The following is a 22,096-nucleotide window of genomic DNA, read 5'->3' on the forward strand; positions in this document are numbered from 1 at the left end:
ACAGGAAACAGACTAAACCAACTTTGGACGCTTTACTTCATTTAGAAGGAAGTTTTTGTTTATAAAGTAGATCCACAATGTCAAGTATATATATGGTAGAACATGCCTGGGGTCCTAAATTAGAGAGGCGGAGGTAAGAGGACCATGAGTCCAAGGCCAGCCTTGCTATATAGCAAGACCTTGTATTTAAAAGAAGAAAGCAACAAAGCTCAAACCAAAAGACACAGAATGGACAATATTGAAAATTCAGGATACCTATTTCAGTGTCTATGTTTGTACCTACCTCCTTTGCACTCTTAATTTTGGTCAGAAATGTATGCAGTTCCATGGTTTCTGCGAACAGGGCCCGACATACTGCCTGATAATGATTGGGTGCCTCCGACTCAGTTGGGAGGTGAGCAGCACAGATCTGTAGAAGAGAAAAAGTGGAATTTGGCTATTACTCGCGTTTTAGGTACCATTAAAATAGACACAGCTATAGTTTTTCTTTTAGATGTGCTGTCATCTGAGAGTCAGTGTACCAGAGGACCACAGGTACACTCCACACAATCATGTGGAAAAAATGGTTCAGTAAAAGATACCCAACAGCAGAGATAAGCTAACTAGAATTAGCTCCTATTTGAAAATGAGAGCGATTCCATCGTATACATGTCAGAGTGGCAAAGGTCAAAAGCTCAACTGAGCACATGCTGGCAAGGATGTGGAACAACAGGAACACTTCTCCATTGCTGGTGAGAGTGCAAACTTGTACAACCACTTTGGAAATCAATTTGGAGGTTTCTTTGAAAATTAGAAGTAGTTCTACCTCAAGACCCAGCTACACCACGGGGTATATTGGCATATATCCAAAAGATGCTCTAACATCCCACCAAGACACTAGCTCAATTATGTTCATAGCAGCTTTATTTTTAACAGCCAGAAACTGGAAACAACCTAGATGTCTCTCAAATGAAGAATGGGTAAAGAAAGTATAGAATATCTACACAATGTTAATACTATTCAGCTATTAAAAACAAAGACATCATGAAATTTGTAGGCAAATGAGGTAACCCAGACCCAGAAAGACACCCATGGTTTGTACTCACTGATAAGTGGACATTAGCCATAAAGTACAGGACAACCATGTTACAGTCCACAGACCCAAAGAAGCCAAGTAACAAGAAGGGCTTAAGGGAAGATGCTTGACTCTCACTCAGAAGGAGAAATAAAACAGACATCAGCGGTGGATGGAGGGAGGGAACTGGGTGGGAGATGGAGGTGAAGAGTGGAACAGGGATGGGGACCAGGTGTGGGGGGGCTGGGAAAGAGAATGGAAACCAGGGGGTATCCCTAGGATGAACCAGCGACCTGAGATGGGAGAAACTCCCAGGAGTCCATGGGGGTGATCCTAGCTGAGACTTCTAGCAACTGAGGATATGGAGACTGGTGGCCACCTCCTGTAGCCAGACAGGACTTCCAGTGGAGGGAGGGGGACACCAACTCACCCACAAAATCTTAAACTCAAAATCTGTCCTGCCTACAAGATGAGCAGGAATAAAGATGGAGCAGAGGTTGAGAGAAAAACCAATGACTGTCCCAACTAAAGTCTCACCTCCTAAGAGAGAGCCAACCCCTGACACTATGAACAATACTCTGCTATGCTTGCAGACAGGAACCTAGGAAAACTGTCTCCTGAGAGGCTCCATCCAGTATCCTGTAAAGACCCACAGCCAAGTATTAGGCAGAGCTTGGGTAGTCCTGAGGAAGAGTGGGAGACAGGACTGAGTGAGCAGGAGAGGTGAAGCACATCACAAGAAGACCTACAGAGTCAACTAACCTGGGCTCATGGAGGCTCACAGAGACTGAACCACCAACCAAAGAGCATGAAGGGGGCGGGCTGGAGCAAGGCCCCCTACACATCTGTAGCAGATGTGCAGCTGGTTCTTCATGTGGGATCCCTAACAATTGGAGGGGGCTGTCCTGGACTCTGTTGATTGCCTTTGGATCCCATTCACCTAGCTGGATGCTTTGTCAGGCCTCAGTGGGAGAGGATAGGCTTAGTCCTACTTCAACCTGATATGCTGGGGTGGGTTGGTACCCATGGAGGACTTCCCATTCTCTGAGAAGGGGCGATGGTAATGGGGGGATGTGGTGGAATTGGGAGGAAGAGAGAGAAGGGGCTGTAATTGGTATGTAGAGTGAAGAAAGAAAGAAAGAAAGAAAGAAAGAAAGAAAGAAAGAAAGAAAGAAAAAAAGGTGGGAGGGAGGGAGGGAGGGAGGGAGGGAGGGAGGGAGGGAGGGAGAAAATAATGCACATAATAAAGACTGAGTTCCAGTTTGGAAAAAGGAAGAAAGAAAATGAGAGGACATGTGTCAAAGTTCTACCTGAGATGAAAAGGGGGGGGGGGGAGGAGGGGATTTGCTAAACAGTGCTGATAACTCAGGTATTTTAGCAGTATCATGATTCATTTCAGCTGTCAACTTGACAGAACTGTAACCTGGGAAAAGTTAACCTCAACTGAAGACTTGCCTTGAACAGACTGGTCTGTGGCTATGTCTTAACTGCTGATTGCGTAGGGTCTATTCCATACCAGGCATTGCAATCCCTAGGCAGGTGGGTCTGGGTTGTTTAAGAGGGAGCAAGCCAGTAAGCAACATTCCTCCATGGTTTCTGCCTCAAGTTACTGCCCTGAGTTCCTCAACAACAGACTGTAGCCTGTCAGATTAAACAAACCCTGTCCTCCCCCAGTTGTATTGGTCATGGTATTTATCACAGCAACAAATCACTGGACAGCCAGCTACCATTTACCACGCCACATGTGTGTTTGACATGTCCAATGCATTCTCCAATGTAATCCCAAATTCTTTCCAAGTTTTTTTTTTTGTTTTTGTTTTGTTTTGTTACCACAAGGAGACTCTAAACATACGTCTACTAGGTTCTGAAGCCCAAATTCATTCACTTGAGAGGCCTGGGGAAGCGGGAACGGAGGGTGGTAAGGAGGGCAGAGCTGGTGGTGCACTCGGGTACTGCCTGTGTCCTCCTGTCCCAAGATGACTGTGAGTAAGAAATGCAACTTAACACGATGAAAAGTGATTTGTCCCTTCATTTTACTGCAAAGATTTCCTCTTAAGATTCCAAAAACTGTTATGATTCTAAAAATAACTATTATGTACCCATGCTCAGCAGTCACATTTTAAAGTTCTTCTCTTGCAGTAAAAAGCTGTTAACTTCTCTTAATAAATTAGACATTAATATAGTTGTTGAAAAAAGTTATATTTTAACAATTTATTTTTTTTAAGATTTATTTATTATATGTAAGTACACTGTAGCTGTCTTCAGACATACTGGAAAAGGGCATCAGATCGCCTTACAGATGGTTGTGAGCTACCATGTGGTTGCTGGGATTTGAACTCAGGACCTTTGGAAGAGCAGTCAATGCTCTTAACCACTGAGCCATCTCTCCAGCCCCTATATTTTAACAATTTCTAAGAAAGAATAAAAGAGAGCTGGGTAAGCTTGGTAGGCAGACACAGGAAAGTCAGGAATTCATGGTCATTCTACACTCTGTAGAAGGGTCAAGGCCAGCCTGGGCTCCATAAAATACTATTTTATTATAATAGTCAAAAGGTGTAGTGGCACACACCAAAGGAACTCTATGAGTTTGAAGCCAGCCTGCTCTACATAGTGAGCTCCAAATAGTCAGGCAAAGCTACATAATGAGACTCTGTCTCAAAACAAACAAAAGAATATCAAGGGGGAAAAAAAGACTATGTAGAGTCAAAAGAACAAAAGGTGGTCAGGAGTAGCTCTACCGTTTCTCATGTTTCTCAGCAGAAGGTTCCTGTGTTACTCTTTTTGCTGTGACAGAGTACAGAGAAAAACAACGGAGCAAGGATAAACACCGAGGCCCGGCTTCATGGATTTCAGTCCATGCTCGCTCAGCTCTGCTGGTTCCAGCCCAATCCAACTATGATCTCATCAGAGGACGAAACCATTGATGAAGTCATCACAGCACCTTTATGACTCAATCACCTCTAAATAGCACCACAGGTCTATTTAGACCAGGCCTTTAACAAGAGCCTTCGGTGCAGTTATGTCATATCCAAATTTAACATTTCCCACTCAAACTCAAAATTATTTCCTTAATTTTTTTTTTTTTTTCTGGAGATGGGGATCAAACCCAGCGCTCTCCTGCTGAACTAAACCCCCAACCCTAGAATGTGTTCTGTAAGACAGTAAATCAGTACCTGCATGAGATGTTCATCACAAGCAAACCAACAAACGCCACACTTCTAACTTAGGACTACTATAGACCTGGATCCTCCGGAAGATGAGCAGCGTCTTCACTGCTCAGCCACCTCTCCAGCCTCTTTACCTAAGAGGCTCACATGTCTAAACTTGGGTGTGAAATTTATGTGGCTCTAGAAGCAGCAGCAAAGAGCCCAGACTGAGCCAAAACTCGAACTACATGTGTATTTACACCTAACCTATGCATATTCTCTTTCTTTCCAGTACAATCAAGAGGCACGAATAAAACACCAAGAGAGATCTTTATCACTAAAATGAAAACAAACATAAGATCCTACTTAGTTTCATGTTTCTACATCTAACAATAACAAAGCAATCCCAGTTTGGTGAGATGGCTCAGCAGGGAAAGGTGATCCTAGAACTCAGGCAAAGGTAAAGGAACTAGTCAGCTTTACACAGTAGTTCTCTGCCCGTGTCACGCACACACACACGCACACACACACTCTCATAATTTTAAAAAGAGAAAGAACAGTCATACTTCCTCAGTTAATTCTTTGTCTTCTCTTTCAACAAAGCCAAGCAGTCACTGCGAACTGAACTAGTCATTACTAATCCCACTGGACCACAGACTTATGTCTGTCTCTATTGTCATAAACAATGGGTTTTATGATATTTCTGTTTCAAAATTTCAAAACTTGTTAAACATCTTAGCAATTTCCTCCCTATCATTCAGTTGAAAAGAACAGTCACAATATTCACAAAAATGAGAAATGTATAGATAAGGTTGATTAACATTGGAAACCAAAAGCAGATAGTAAGGTTATGATATTCTCAAACAAAAGTACCAAGACTAGAACTGGAAAGGGTATGGCTTTCCTCCAGTCTATAAAACATGTCTTGCTGCCGGGCGTGGTGGCGCACGCCTTTAATCCCAGCACTCGGGAGGCAGAGGCAGGCAGATTTCTGAGTTTGAGGCCAGTCTGGTCTACAAAGTGAATTCCAGGACAGCCAGGGCTATACAGAGAAACCCTGTCTCGAAAAACAAACAAACAAACAAACAAACAAACAAACAAACATATATATATGTCTTAAGTATACTTTTACTAATATATTTTTTCATAAGCATAGTGGCTCAAATCTAAAAAATAGGTAGAATGAATTCATCCTAATGGTTAGTAAGTCATTATAATGCTGCTGATGAAGAATTCTCAGACTTCCATTCATCTTCTAAACCTGCAGTGCCACAGCTGCCTGGTGTTGTGCTCGCGCCTCCTCTATGCTTTGGGCAGCCCCTCCTCAAGCTGTACCCACTGTCAGAATGTAAATTTTGCTTCTTATTTAATACCTTCTATTTTTCACATTTTACATCACTTTTTATTAGTGGTTTTCACAGAATTAGGTCAGTTTTGGTCTGCCAGCCTCCAAGTATGTTTATATCTTTCTTTATTGTATTTTGACTACGCTGCAGTAATTGCACACATTAATGGGGTTTGGTATGGTAACTTTCACACAGGCACATGACCTCAGTGACCAAGTCCAAGGGCCTAACCCTACTATCCTCCAGTTTATATTTCGATCAGTTTTGTTTTCCTTCAAATGAGGGAAAACATGGTATTTCTTTTTATATCCAGCTTATTTCACTTAGGACACTAGCCTTTCGTGTCTATTTTAAAAATAGTCCTTAACATCTAGAACATCTAAAATGAAGAAAATTTGTGAAAAGTTAATGTAGGTGGCTCACAACAGCTCGTGATTCCAGTTCCACGGCATTCGGTACGGCCTGCTGGCCTGTGTGTGTGTGTGTGTGTGTGTGTGTGTGTGTGTGTGTGCGCGCGCGTGCGTGTGTGCGTGTGTGTGTGTGTGCGTGTGTGTGATTCCAGTTCCACGGCATTCGGTACGGCCTGCTGGCCTGTGTGTGTGTGTGTGTGTGTGTGTGTGCGTGTGTGTGTGTGTGTGTGTGTGTGATTCCAGTTCCACGGCATTCGGTACGGCCTGCTGGCCTCTGTGTGTATGTGTGTGTGTGTGCGTGTGTGTGTGTGTGATTCCAGTTCCACGGCATTCGGTACGGCCTGCTGGCCTGTGTGTGTGCGCGCGCGCGTGTGTGTGTGTGTGTGTGTGTGTGTGTGTGTCTCATTCTCTTTCCCTCAAAAAATCTTTTAAAAGGAACAACAAAAAGAAGGAGGAGAGGGGGGAGGAGGAGGAATTAGAACAGAAAGAAGAGGAGGAGGAGGAGGAGGAGGAGGAGGAAGAAGAGGAGGAGGAGGAAGAAGAAGAGGAGGAAGAGGAGGAGGAAGAGGAGGAGGAAGAACACTGTGTAATCCCTTTGGAGCCCTGAAGCTTCTCCTGAGAAGCAGAGAGGCACCCAGGTACATAGCACAAAGCACAGCTGAAAAGCACTGTTTTCATGGTGTTTCTCTACATTCTGTCTGTGGAAAAGAAGATGAAAAACTAAGTGATATACATTAAAAAAACAAACAAAGCCCTAAAAAACCAAACAAACAAACAAAGAAAAAAACTAGTAAAGATCTATCTAAATAACTCAGAATACAGTATCACAAGGTTAATGTGTCAAATCCTTCACAGTTTTTATCTCTATACATTTAGCCTTCATGTAGGGAACAAAATTGAACTAAAAAGAAAAATTCAATCTTATTATTGTATACAGATCCTATGGGAAGCCAAAATAAAAAATCCTGGAACATTAAGCCAGGACAAGCACAGAGCTGTGGTGACAGGCACAGAGCCATGACAGGCACAGCTCAGTCTTCAGTACAGAGTCACTTGCTGATGCCATCTACTCCACAGACAGGAAATGCAGAAGCCAGCTGATGGCACCATGCCCAGCCAGGCTGAGGTGACAGGAAGATAACCAACACCTAACACAACCAATGAGTGGGCAAGAGCTGTGACCCAGCAAAGGCCACAGCCAGGCTGTACAAAGTCTGGGAGCTACCATCAAATGCTGCATCACCAGCCCCTCAGAGAGGCAAACACTCAGTGAGCCGCCGCTTTACCTTCATAACGTCCTGATAGGACCGGATGGCTGAGATGCTTCTCTTCTCTCCGTCTTCATCTTCCGGGCCTTCATCTGCAGCCTCGTACCCTTCATCCTTGCTCCCGTCAGCCTCCACGGTATTGGCCATTTGGTCGATGAGCTGCTCTAGAGGAGGGCTCAGCTCCCTTTCTTCGTTTTCCTTCAAGCCATAGTCCAATGCTTTATAAATAATAATTCCCAGGGATTCAATAACCTAGGAGCATTAAAAACAGGGTGGTAAATGGAAGTGACTACAGAGTCTAAGGGCTACCTGCAAGATATAAAATAATCACTATTTCAGACATAACTAATATTTGAGAAAATTAAAAAAAATTTTACAAATACATGTATTAAAAAACTCAAAACAGAAATTTTAGTGTAATTTTTGTTATAATCTACCCACAAGCCCTTCTCATACTTTCTTAGATTTATATTAGATGCTAAGATCAGTATTTCCCAAGCATCTTAAAAAAGTAACCAAGCTGACTTGCTATATTGTAAAACAAAAAAAACAAAAACCAAACCAAACAAAAACAAAATTTTATGCCACTGTTTAGAAACTTCATAGATACCCCGAAGTATCTGAAACTGAAAATTCAGTTCTAAGACCAAGTAACAACAAATCATTTCATCCCAGTATAGATTGTTCATTGCAATCCACTCTCAGGAAAAACCTTTCTCTCAGATGACATAAACCAGAGCTTGCAGCGAAGGACACAGATGGTCCTCCCTAAACCCACCGCCATCAGCAGTGCTGAGCCTGACTTGTGAACCGTGGGCCGTCAGGTTACACAGCAGCCAGACAGCTGCTCCAGATGTGGTCAGTATGGGAGAACTTGGATTATTTCTTAGTACCACCTCTCTCACCTGGTCGGTTATTTTACTGTGTAACACCTATTCTATTGCAATATTCGTTTCATCTTAGACATTTTTCCTTAAAAAACAAGCAGTCAATGACACCAAAGATTTATTAGTAAGCCCTGACCTTTATCACTAGTCATCCGGCTCAAGAAAAATTATTCTAGGTCATTTTTCTATAAAATGGGTACTAGTAATATTTCCATTCCGTGAGTTCTTGAAGATGCTAAACGCACTTGAGTATGTATGAAAGCCGGATAGTACCTGAGTTAGAAGAGGTTCTGATAATGGTTGTCTGTCTTTCCCTCCTTCCGCACACTGACTTGTTACTAATGTTTATTCAGTTACTGACCTTGAAATTGCACAAAGAAACTTCATTTCCTTTATCAACTTTTAGTCAATAATGTCATTTTTAAAAATAATCTATACAGTATTATTTTTTAATCAGAGCTTTACGGTGAGTTAAACACAACAGCATCAATGACATCACTTACGAATCTCATAAAGGCATTCAAACATTTACTTAACAAACTCACAAAATCTAAAAGTTATGTTATCAGAGGGAAGAACACAAGCATTTAAAATGAATATTACTTAAAATTCTTAACCTCTAATTTTGAAGTAATGAAACTTTTTTAAAATCGATTTCTGGGTAAGAGGGGAGATGAGACACTGACTGTCTCTGTATGACCTGCTGAGGGAGGAGGGGCAGGACAAGACAGAAAAGATCACCCAGAGAGAGAAAGCTAAGCATCAGTGACACACAACAGGAGGATCAAGACTGCAGGACTCGTGGAGAGACGAGACAATGGTGTGGGGAAAGGAGCATAGAGGGGAGATTTGAGAAGCCCTCCATGCTGGCAGGAGCTGGGAGCAACTGCCATTTAGTGCAGGGCCTGTCCACTCACACCAATTGCTTGTCCAGAATGCATGGCACCCAACAAAGGGACTCAGAGCCTCTGGAGTCAGAAGACAATGGAAGGGTCCTAGAAGGGCCAGCAATCGGTAGTGACAGGTGCTGGCTACTTCAGGGACATGGAACGCACCAGCCTAAGGCTGTGTCTTGCTCCACCATCCTCCCATTAAGTGACTCACTTAATGGGAAAACCGTGTGCTAACCACACCCAAGGCCAGTGACAACCTGGGAGCACAGGCACCAGAAGTAAGCCAAGAGGAACAGACTCAACAAGGACAAAACAGCTTCAGGAGACAGCAGAAGCCGAAAAGACCCAGAGGCAAAACAAGTCCAAGCCACGCACCATCCCCATTTCCCCAGAGCTTTGGCCACTAGAGCTCGTATATCCGGGAAAGTGTGGACTTGGCAAGCTGTAGGGGAGCAGCAGCTGATAGAGGGGCAAGAGACTAAAGGAGTCATCTCGGCTCTGAATGAGGAAACTGCTAACTAGATCTGACACAAGTTCGTCTTAGCAGGACGGACATTCTGACCCAGGCTGCTTGGCAAACACCAAGCAGGACAAATGCAAAGTCAAACAAGCATAGAAACAAACAAAAAATTGAATTTAGAGATGTATTTTCAAATCACAGAAAAATCAAAGAAAACGAAATCATTCTGAAAGAAGCTAACGGGGGGGGGGAGTGTTGGGGGTAGGAACAGGCATCTAATAAGTAAGCTAAGGAGGGGAGGAGAGAGGCATCAGAAATGTGAAGGAGAACCCCAGGGAAGATACTGTGTCTACAGACTGACTGACTGACTGGCGAGAACTGCAGTACTGTGGGAAGGAAGACCGACATGTTAGACAGGTCCAGAGGCTAGTTACCTTATCTTGGGTTAACATTTGCTCCCTGAATAGCCCACCTTGTCTACACCTCTGTGCCTGCACTAACATCCTATGAATAATAGATAAAAAAAAAAAAAAAAACCTCTGGGAATCTATTAACTTAGTAGACCCACTGGCTTCCACCAGCCCAAAAGCTAAGAGTGTCATTAGATGGCCTTTGAGGCCTATAGAAAAGATTCCCTCACTTTTCAGTACCTGCCTCTCTGATGTACCCACCACTGTTCTATAAAACTATAAAACTTCATGAAAGTTTGCCTGGCTCCTGTGCCATGGTCAGCCAAGATGGCTCCAGAATAAACTACCTTATTCTCTTTAAGGCGAACACTGTGGGTTATATGCTTTTGTTTGTTTGGTTGGTTGGCTTTGTAGCCACAGAAAGCGCTCAACCCGTAAGAGATGCAAGCATCACCAACCTAGACTTTGTACTCTAGGCTATCCCTTCAGAAGGGAAGGAGAACACTTGCTTAATAAATGTCCTAGGTACCATCACTAGCTTGGGGACTGGGGGATACTTCTTTAGAAAGAGAGAGAATAAGTCAGAAACTCAGCTCTCTAGGAAAAGAAAACCACTGAAGAAAATTAAGGTCAAGTAAAAACATCTATTAACAGATGACATTTTAAAATAATAAAAGCTACACTATGTGTGTTTATATGTGTATCTCCTGTGTTGCATGTATATACATGTGTGCGTACACCTATGTATGTATACACGGAATGTAAGTTAGAAGTAATACAATAATACAAATAACAGGAGGGAGAACTGGGACCCTTTAGGTAGGAGAGGTCATCTGCATGACCTGCAAGGTGAGGGACAGTGCTACCAGAAGCTGTGCTTGAATTAGTTGTCAATGCACACTGCAGACTTTAGGGCAGCCACTAAAGAATATAAGAAAAGTTTAGCACAAATAAATAAGTGATGTGCTAATAAAAAAGATGATAAAAAAAATTTATATAAAATGTTCCTTTAAAAATCACAAAAGGGGGGCTGGTGAGATGGCTCAGTGGGTAAGAGCACCCGACTGCTCTTCTGAAGGTCCGGAGTTCAAACCCCAGCAACCACATGGTGGCTCACAACCATCTGTAACAAGATCTGATGCCCTCTTCTGGAGTGTCTGAAGACAGCTGCAGTGAACTTACATATAATAAATAAATAAATCTTTAAAAAAAAAAACCACAAAAGGTAGAAAGACCACTGAGTGCAAAAGAGAGGAGCATAGAGGTTAAAAAAACAGAAAACAAATGTGGTAGACATTTATACAACTTTATCAGCAATAATTCTGAGCATCAATAGTTTGTATGCTTCAAATATGAGCCTAAAAATAAACTAAAAAACTAGTATGTTGTCTAAAAGAAACCCACTTAAAGGAATGGAGACAAATAAACCAGGCCGTGCGAGTCTCTGTGGCTCGCTCACAGACTGTGGCTAGTTATGTATACATCTCAAATCTCCAGCAAAACCTCTATAGTTTGTCTTCATGCGTTCAAATTGCTTTATAAGCGACAGGGAACTAATGAACAAGTCAGTAAGATATAAATTTCTTTCCCCTCATGTGTGCATATTTCCGGTTCCAGTTTAGATATGGCACTGCGATCCTCGGGAGGATTCCCTATCATTTCAACCTCTGTTCTCCCAACTGACCACCTGGCAGTCTAACCTGATTGGCTCGGAAACATCCAGGAGGATCTCCTAGCCCGAAAGTAAACAGCATCTGGTCTGTTTAAACATTCCAGAACTTAAGCCTGAGTCATGACTTAGCCTGAGTCACAGGCATCTGTCAATGTAAGGCAGCCTCTTACAGATGCAGGCATAACACAGCTGGACTTCTTTAGACCAGCATGTACACCAGGTGACTTCCCTCAGATGGGAATGAGGGGACCTCGGGAGTATGTAACTTCATCTTCAGTCTTGAAAACAAGAGGTGATCTCCAGAAAACCTACTGAAAATTTAAGAATATTTGGACACATTCTGGACATAGCAGCTCCCATAGACAACCACTTAAAACTAAGTATAGGAGAACACTGCCCAAATCGTGTGGAAACATTCAAAAGGCGTAAGGAGCAGGAGAGATGGCTCAGTGGTTAAGTGCATATGCTACTGTTCTTCAGGGGCCCTGAGTGTGAGTCCCAGCATCCACCCAGATGGCTCACAACCACCTTTACTCCAATTCCACGTGGACTTGATCCTCTGCCTCCACAGGCATAAGCACTTATGTATACACACCCCCATTGCACAATATTAAAAACAATGATTAGAAAACTAAAATGAGTATGTGTGTGGATTCTTCATCAGAGGTAACATAGATGGCAACAGGCACATAGAAAGAAGCTGTCCACTGTACGATTTTCAAAGCAAACTCAAGTAGAAACCAGACACTACTGTACCACTATACTAGAAAGGCTAGTCCAAAAGCTGACAGCAGCAAGCGCCAACAAGGTGTGAAATAATGAGAACTGTCTTTTTTCTTTTTTCCTCCTTATGAGACAGGGTTTTACTATGATGCTCTAGCTGGTCTCAAGCCATCCTTCTTCCTCAGCCTCGACTACAAGGCTTGTGGCCGAGACTACAAGTACTGCCAGCTCACCAGTTGTGACCAAGAGGAACTCTTATTCATTGATGCTGGGAATGCTCAACAAGCCCATGGTGAAGGGATCCTGGCCCAGGCTAGCAAACGTGGCTGTGGCAGGACTTGGCCTCCTCTACTGAAATCCAACAATCAAAAGTCCCTTTGGCTCGACTAATTAACATGCCTAATTAAAATTAAACATGTCATCCTAACATGGCATTTCCCCCTTTACCTTTATAAACCACTATTTTCCTATAGGCCACATCTATCTCCTTTCTAACCAGAGGCAGTCCTTTGTCCAATTCCTGGACAAACATCCCTGCCCCTCTTTCTTGTTCCCTTCACCTTCTCCATTATCCTCTATCTGAGGGCTCTTATTCCCTACTCTCCACCCCTCTGGGGCAAATAAATCTCCTTTGTGCTGAGAATTTGGTCTTAAGGTGTCCTAGGCAGGTACGTTTCCTTTCACACGATTCAGTAGTTTCTTATAAAAGTAAACATTTTCTTACCACATAACCCAGCAATTGTATTCAAATAAGTTGAACATTTATGTGCACATAAAAAAAAATCAAGACATGAAATATTGATAGCAACTTTATTCACACTTGCCCAAGGAAGTAACCAGTCACCCCTCAGTTAGTAAGTGGATGAGTGACGCGTAGCACATCAGGACACTGGACGTCACCCACAGGTAAAAAGAGCTGAGTTAAGCCTGGGCAGCTTAGTGAGGCCTAAGCCATAGCAATCAAAACAGGCTCTCAAGTTCAAAAGAACTGGAAGTAAATGTAAGCCCTTAACAATTTTACGAGATGAAGCAGCTAACTGTCTCATTCTAACTATGTGACATTCTGAAAATGGAGATAAACAGTGGTTGCCAGGGTGCAGGGAAAGGGAGGAGGTAAAACAAAAGAGTTTTTAGGGAAACAAAAGCTCCCGTATCAAGTAGTACAGCTATGGGACACAGTAATGAGAGACACGTGTCACTGCATATGTGTCAGGACCTCATAAATGTACAACACAAAGAGTGAACGCTAATATATATGAACTTTCATCAATGACACTATACCCATGTACCAAAATTATGTGGGGAATTATAGGAGAAGGGGGTCCTCTGTGAGGACCATTCTGCAACCCAACTAGAGAATAGGCTACTGACTTGAAAAGTATATAGAAACTGTAGCTTAAAAGGCACAATGGCAAAGAACAAGTTAGAAATCAGCCCATATGGTGTTTGTGTTTGTTTGCTGTCTTCTTCTTTTATTTTTTTAAAGATTTATTTATTTCATTTATATGTAAGTACACTGTAGCTGTCTTCAGACACTCCAGAAGAGAGCATCAGATCCCATTACAGATGGTTGTGAGCCACCATGTGGTTGCTGGGAATTGAACTCAGGACCTCTGAAAGAGCAAGCAGCCAATGCTCTTAACTGCTGAGCCATCTCTTCAGTCCCCTGTTTGCTGTCTTCTTAGCAAAGAGGCAGTGGCAGGTATTGCTGATCCCTCCATATATATATATATATATATATCCCCACTCTCACTGGGAAACCAGCAGTTCAGGAAGCCAACCTATAGCAGAGCTTTCATTTATTTATTTACTATGAAAGAACCATGTGATGCTTTGAATGCTTTCTTTAGTTTTCTCCTTCCCCCAGGGGCTGCAGGATAGAGCCCTCGGGTCATCAGGCTTATATGGAAGCCTTTCACCTTTGCTAGCCATCTCAACAGGCCTCCGTCTTATTTTTGAGATGGGGGCTTTCACTGAACCTCAGCTAGAATGACTGACCCACGGGTCCTTGTGTCTCTGCTTCTCATCTAGCACTGGAAGATGCTGAGCTGCATCTGGGTGCTGGGAAAGTTGGGTTCCCACGCTTGCACACTGCGCAGAGAAATCAGAGAGTCTCTGAGTGTCTGATTCTCAGGCTCCTAGTCTACACCTGAGACAGCAAGGATTTTAAACATACCTGAAAGATAACTATGGAATCATGCAATTAGAATGATCTCAACTAGCCACAAAATGAAACTGCTGGAGGAATAATGTGGTAAATCTCCCAATGAAAGCACCAGTCTGGATGCCTTCTAAGACTCTAGGAATCACTGTAAAAACAGGACCAGACACCCGTGCTGGAGCCTCGGAGCTCTCAGGGAGTTACCAGATGAGGATCCAAAACTACCGAGTCTCATAAGCCTTCTGAGATGGGAAGCAGATAGCATCCACCAGTACTGAGCTAGGAATGGAGGCTGACATCACCCTGGCAGATGCTTAAGCCAACTGTCAAGACAACTGAGGCATTAAGAGGGGAGGAGAGATGGTAAGAATGGTGGGTCAAAGAGAAGTGTATGTAGGAAGCAGACATAGGACTTTTCAGTGTATTAAATGTAGGAGAAAGTCCAAGTGAGTCCTATTTTTTAGCTTGTGCTAGTAGAGACTGGTAGCATTTTGGTGAGTTAAGACATGTTTGGGGAATACAGTCCTAGAAATAGGCAGCTATGTGGCCTAGATAGAAGGGATTTCTTGGCACATACTTAGTCAATGAGTCTTATGAAACAGTGTAGGAGAAAATAGACAGGAAAGGAACTAACTACTAGAAACCATCAACTAGAGGCTAAAAAGCCTAGGTCTAGGCCACAAAGGAAAGAGTCCTGGGGTAGGAATGGGGAGATGAAATAAAGACACGTCACAAAATCAGAGAGAGAAAATACTTGAAGGAAAACAGTCGTGTGTACTGAACATGGGGAAAGGAAGGCAAGCACAGAACCCACCCACTCCTCAGAGAGGGGACAGCCATGGGACTTCAGCAAGGGCAGTCCTCATGTATACGCAGCACTGTGCACTGTAGCAGTCTCAGAAAGTTTTATCAGGAGGAACAATATATAGATGCAGCTGGCTATGGGCTAGGCAGAGGTGAATGGTGTTTAAAGAAAAGTTATTATATGTGTGCAAACAGTGATAAACAAAGTAGAGAAGAAAAGGCTGATGACAGAAGTCAGGATTACTGAAATGATCCGACCAATTATATCCCCTAAACAGCTTAGTGATTTTCCTCAAAAACACTTTCCCAAAAGCTGGTCTGCTTCCTTTGTGTGGTTTTGTTTTTGCAGTGCTAGGGGCACTGAACTCAGAGCTTGTAATTCAAGCGCTGGCTCAGTTGCCTTTGTTAAGTGATAAGGTCTATTTGCACATGCATGGTAGTTACTCCTTGACCAACATTAGAGGACTTTCTAGGTCAACATATCATATATTCATTCACATGTCATTCAAAGCCACCTACAAAGGGGCCCAGGGCTGTCACTCTCCAGTGTGCATTAATCAAGTGCTTTCTGTGTTCCACCTTCCTTTCTGACCCCCAATGCCCTCTGCTAAGCAGGCCTCCCCCAGCACCTTGTCTGACAAATCCCCCCTCCACTGAGCCTTTAAACCTAAGGCCTGGAAAGGGTGGGAAAAAAAAGAACTTTCGTATTTGCTGATAGAAACAGAAAAGATTATGACTACAACTATAGTGTAAATGTCTAACATTTCCTTTGAAAGTCAAATGTATTTAGTTACCAATTACATTCCTAGTTATTTATGTCTTAGGGTTCTATTACTGTGATAAAACCACCATTATCAAAGGCAAGTTGGGGAGGAAAGGGTTTATTTTACTGACACTTTCATAGCACAGTCTGTCATTGAGGAAGTCAGGGTAGACCCTCAAGACAGGGATCTGGAGGCAGAGCTAGAGCAGAAGCCATGAAGGAACACTATTATTGGTTTGGCTAGCTCCTTATGGCTTCCTCAGCGCGCTTTATTAACACTATCTAGAACCACAGGCCCAGGGGTGGCACCACCCACAGTAGGCTGGATCCTTCGATAGCAATTATCAATTGATTACCACACACTGTACTACAGGCAATAGATGAGAGGTTTTTCTGGATGAGACAATTTCTCAATTAAGGCTCCTCTCTCCAGATAATGGTAACGTGTTAAGTTGACAAAACCCCAACCAGGTCACTTACCCAAGAGCAGTAAACATGTATGTCTATAAAAAGACTCATATAGACCAGGCATGGCAGGGCATGCCTCTAATTCTACGATGTGAGAGACAACGGCAGAGGCAGGTACACCTCTGTGAGTTCAAGGCCAGTCTGGTCTACATAGCAAGTTCTGGAACAGTCAGGGCTACATAGAGAGACCCTGTCTACAAACAAGAACTCATACAGACTATATTAATATATATATTAATATATATATATATTTTAATATATATATTAAAGAATCATTAAGCCCTTATTGCAGTGAAATTCTGAGCATACCATATCATGGATGAGCCTCAAAAACATGTGCACTGGTTAGTTTTTTTGTCAACTTGCTACAAGCTAGAGTCGTCTGGGAAGAGGGAGCCTTAATTGAGTGATTTGCCTTTAGCAGGTTGTAGGCAGGTTATGGGGCATTTTCTTTATTAATGGTTGATGTGAGAGGGCCCTGTCCACTGTAAGCAGGTGTTTTGGGGGTGTTTAAGAAAAATGCTGAGCGGGGCCTTTCTCTTTCTCTTCCGGTCTCAGGCGCTGCGGGAGCCGCGGGTTACCGTGCAGACATTAACAAGTCCAAGAACCACACCACACACAACCAGTCCCGCAAATGGCACAGAAATGGCATCAAGAAACCCAGGTCGCAAAGATACGAATCTCTTAAGGGGGTTGACCCCAAGTTCCTGAGGAGCGTGCGCATTGCCAAGAAGCACAACAAGAAAGGCCTGAAGAAGATGCAGGCCAACAATGCAAAGGCAGTGAGTGCACGCGCAGAGGCCATCAAGGCCCTTGTGAAGCCTCAGGCCATCAAGCCCAAGATGCCAAAAGGCCCCAAACTCAAGCGGCTGGCTTTCATCGCTCACCCCAAGCTTGGGAAGCGGATTCGAAGCTACATGGCCAAGGGTCAGAGGCTCTGCCAACCGAAGCCTAAGGTCCAAACCAAGGCAGGGGCCAAAGCTCCAGCTAAGGCCCAGGCTTCGGCTCCAGCCCAGGCCCCCAAAGGTGCTCAGGCCCCTGTGAAGGCCCCATAGAAAAGGCTCCTGCCAGTGTGAAGACAGACGGACTGCTGTGACACACCTCCCCACACACTATTTGCAGATGACCAGTGTCCTATGCTGTTCTTACAAATAAACTCAGGCAAGATCAAAAAAAAAAAAAAAAAGATGCTGAGCAACCCATGAGGAGCAAACCAACAAGCAACACTCTTCCATGGTCTCTGCTTCAGTTCCTCCCTCTACACTTCTGCCTGAGTTGCTGTCCTGACTTCCCTTCATGATAGCCTGCAAGCTCTAAGAGGAAATAAACCAAGTTGGTTTTTGGTCACTGTGCTTTCAGTAGAAATAGAAAGCAAACTAATATAATATGCTAAATAAAAGAAGTCACACAAAACATAGGATTCTACTCACATGAAACATCTAGGATAAGGAAATTTATAGAGATGGAAATCATTTTTTAAGACTAGTAGGGAAAGGGTTATTTAAGGTTTGCTGAGTACAGAATTTGTGTAACAATTTTGGAAACAGACAGTAATGACAGATGTAGATCACTATAAATGGATTTAACACTACTGGGTGGATGCTTGAAACAGTTAAGTTGCTTGGGGCCTCACAAACTCTAAGCAAATATCACTGAGCTATACCCCCCAATATTCAAACTTCTTTATAGAGCATATTTTTTAAGCACTACAAAAACATAAAAATGGTTATAAACCTCTGTAAAAGAAGAAATCCATCAACTGTAGTGTATAAACACACTTTGGTATATCCATATAAAATAGTATTAGAGGGCCATAAAAAAACCAAAATACCACTGACACACAGGTGCTCCATCACAGACCCTGCAAAGGATAAAGCTAAGTGGAGGAAGAATTCACGCTATTCGTGTGAAATATCTAGGACTAGAGTATCTATAAAAACACAAAGATTTTCAATTGCCCAAAGCCAACTACTGAGAAGTGAGTACCAATAGTTACACAAATCCTTGGGACTGCCAGGCTGGCTCAGTGCTTAAAATGCCTGCTGTTCTGGGCATGGACTTAGGTTCCCAGCACCATGTTGGGGGAATCACAACCTTCCCTAACCCCAGCTCGGGGTCCAGATCGTGCTCCAGGCACAGTATTGTACACAGGCAGAGTCTCTATAGATGCCCACCAAACTACTAAGTAAATTCTTTGCTGAAGGAAAAAAAGCGCTTAAGAACTCCAGAGGGTGGAATTGAGAATCCCTTTACAAGAACAAACGTGACCCATCTTATCAAAAGAGCAGAAAACACTCAGGATACATAAGCCAGCGAACTTACGATTCATAAGCCAATGAAGTAAGGTCAGCTGTGTCCCCAGAAAGTTCAGCAATTTATTTGCAACGTTACTATGATCTCTGAAATGAAGAGACTTTCATCTCATGCTTTCAGCACACGATGAGTAAGCATCAATTAAGGTTCCACACAGCACAAAATTATAACCTCCATTTTGAAAGCCAAGGCACTAAAAGGTTAAATACTAACCATGACTAAAAGATAAAGATGTTAAAAGTAAAAAGCCTGTTTATTATTTAGTAAGTTAAATCAGGTGAAACATGCCCAGTAGAGGCAAATTCTCAAGTGGGAATGTTTTTAAAGTTAAGTTTACAACACAGTAGTCACTATAAACACTGTACAACACGGTGTAAAAGGACAGAGCCGCCACACTAGGAAAAAACAAACCAGGAGAAAGACTGTATTAACAAACAAAAACAAAAACAAAAACAAAACATACCTTGAAAAGGATCACCAGGCTGGGGTTAGGTTTCATTATTGAATTTTTTTAAATAAAATTTTGTTACCTCTCTCCCAAATTCCTCCCCATCACTGTCCCCTCCCATTCTGCTCTCTGGCCCCAACAGCCTGCTTTCCTTGTCCGCTTTCCTCCCTGTTCCATTCCCAGCACCTCTGGTTCCCTTCCCCTGGTCTCCTGTCTAGCTTCCTAAGCCACACCCACTTTCATGCCTCCTCATTCACACACACAAATACTAAAAGTTACATCTATTTTCTTGTGAATTCCATGTTAATTTTTCTTAAGAGCTAACAGCTAAAATCCCTTTGTGTGTGTGTGTATATGTGTGTGTACACACCCCACACCTTCATTCTGTTTATGAACAGCTAAGCTGGTTCCATTTCCCTACACAAATGATGCAGTAATAAAGACAGATGTATGCCTATAGTAGAATTTAGAGTTTTGGGTACATGTCCAGGAATGTACATACATTCACATGTACATGTAATACAGCTGTGTCACATGGTAGTTCTAGTTTTGAAGTTCCACACTGATTTTCCAGTTGTTACATTAAGTTACACTCCCACCACAGTGAATAGGGCAAGGTCCTCCTTCCACAAAGCCTTGTTAGCATTTATTGTCTTTTGTTTTCTTCATGATAGTAAGATGGAATCTCAAAGTAGTCTTAATTTGCATTCTCTTGATAGTAAAGGATATTACATATAAAAATAAATAAATAGGATATTACATATAAAAATAACTAAATCAAAACTTTACTTGCCATTTAACTTTTCTTTCTGGCATATTTGCATTTTTGAGAACAGATATTCACTTGATCTTAGCCAAGAGGAAGTAATAAAAAATTTTAAATAAGGCCAAAACAAACAAACAGCAACAAAACCAATCTAGCTTTGGGGGAAGAAATAAGAGCCATAGACAGATCCCTGACGATCACTGGCCATCCAGCCTGGATGGGCTTCATACAGGGAGGGGGTTAGGGGGAGAAGAGAGAGAGAAGGAGAGAGACAGACAGAGAAGAGGGGGGGAAGGGAGGGTGGAGGAAGAACTTTTTAAGGAGCATTTAAATACAATGATCAAGCCAAAAGAAATACACATGCACACACTTGAAATACAGAAATCTAAAACATTTCGCTCTTTAAGAATGTGTAAGGCCGGGCAGTGGTGGCGCACGCCTTTAATCCTAGCACTTGGGAGGCTGAGGCAGGTGGATTTCTGAGTTCAAGGCCAGCCTGGACTACAGAGTGAGTTCCAGGACAGCCAGGGCTACACAGAGAAACCCTGTCTCAGGAAAAAAAATGCATAAAAAAGAAACACTGAGAGGGGAAGAGTAGGAGACAGCTATGAGCTCTATAATGCAGAGAGCTACCAGTATTGGCAAAATTCAAATTCACTATTCAAAGAATTCTTTCTACATATGTAAAATCCACAAAATGAAAGAAAGAAAGAAAGAAAGAAAGAAAGAGAGAGAGAGAGAGAGAGAGAGAGAGAAAAGAAAAGAAAAGAAAAGAAAAGAAAAGAAAAGAAAAGAAAAGAAAAGAAAAGAAAAGAAAAGAAAAGGCTAGAAGATTTGTTCTGATTGACAGGACAGCCTCTTAAGTTAGCTACTTGGGTTCATACCTTGGCTCAAGTAATCCAGGGTCATGGGGTCATGGGGTCATGGGGCTTGGGAAGGTTAATTAACACCTCCTCCCCTCACCTGGACAACAGAGCAGTACAGCCTGGTGGTGAGGGCACAGGTGAGCCAGCCCTGAGGATGAGAGTGTAGGAGAGCTGGCCCTGCCACTCCTCTGCCATTAGTCTTTGGAGAGAGAGGTGGCATGGGTGAGGTGGAGTGGGTGTGATGAGCCCCTGTCCCACCTTCCCCTGACAGTGGGAGAGCTGGTCCTAAGGGCATGAGTAGGAGAACTGGCCTCGTCCCCTCACTGGCTGTAGCGCTCAGGAGAGCAGCCCCTGCAACTCGCCTGGTTAACACTGGCCCGGAAGGTGAAGGCATAGGTGAGCCAGCCCCATGGATATGAGAGCAGGAGAGCTGGTTCAGCTCCTCACAGGCTGCAAGATATGGGAGAATGGAACTGTATCTTCACTGAACAGCACAGTGGGGCTGGCCCTGGAGGTGTGGGTGCCAGCCGACCCCAAGGGCATGAGAGAGAGCTCACCATGCCTCCTGCTGATGGCAGCATTGGGTGGCCCAGTCAGCACTGCTGGAGAGCTCGCCCTGCTGGAACACTGAGCAGCTCAGCCACTGCCGGGGCCCAGATCCAGGGCTCTGAGCTGGCCCACTCCTGTTAATCCAAAGTTGCAAGATCTCCATTACACAGGGCAACAAGATAACCCGGAGGAGGCCCGGTGAGAATCTAATATTGATGGTGTCACAGAAGCCGGAGATATTATCCAGACCAGTGACTCACGGCAATGAACATTTGCAAGTGAAGATGTGTGGACAGAGAGGTATACTGTGGGACACATTGCGACATACTTCCATGGCGTGATGTTTTCTATGCTTTTTTGTTTGTTGCTTACTTGTGGTTTTTATTTTGTTGCAAGAGCAAAGGGTGGATATGAGGAACAGGGAGATGAGTGGGACTGGGGTACATGATGTGAGACAAAGAATCAATAAATTAAAAAGATGGTATACTGCATATTAAACACAGTAAGATAAGTCTGTATAATACGATCAAGGAAGAAAAATTATAAATCAGCCAGCATAAAAAATTCACATAAAAAGAAAACATACAACGAATATAAAGGCCTAAATACAAGTCATTTAGCATCACTTCAGGAGAAGAGCTGTTTCTATACTGTACATGGCTGTATTAGTTTCATTAAAGCACATAAGT

At 43.0% G+C, this 22,096-nt stretch overlaps 1 protein-coding gene and 1 pseudogene across 13 annotated transcripts in view; one reads left to right on the forward strand and one right to left on the reverse strand.

Moving 5' to 3' along the window:
• Spire1 (spire type actin nucleation factor 1) overlaps positions 1-22,096 on the reverse strand; it is a 124,602-nt gene that overhangs the window by 57,123 nt on the left and 45,383 nt on the right. For 12 of the 13 annotated variants that reach the window (XM_006526206.2, XM_006526205.2, NM_194355.3 and 9 more), the window contains 2 exons: positions 7,243-7,476; positions 284-409 (listed from right to left, as the gene is read on the reverse strand). In XM_006526206.2, coding sequence (XP_006526269.1) covers positions 284-409; positions 7,243-7,476 — 360 coding nt within the window. Of the gene's footprint in view, positions 1-283; positions 410-3,792; positions 3,843-7,242; positions 7,477-22,096 lie in introns of those variants that run through there. The other variant, NM_176832.2, reaches the window with a different exon arrangement.
• On the forward strand, positions 13,678-17,606 carry Gm17669 (annotated as a pseudogene).

Source organism: Mus musculus, chromosome 18 (genome assembly GCF_000001635.26).
Source record: "Mus musculus strain C57BL/6J chromosome 18, GRCm38.p6 C57BL/6J".
In the NCBI taxonomy this organism is placed as follows: Eukaryota; Metazoa; Chordata; class Mammalia; order Rodentia; family Muridae; genus Mus; species Mus musculus.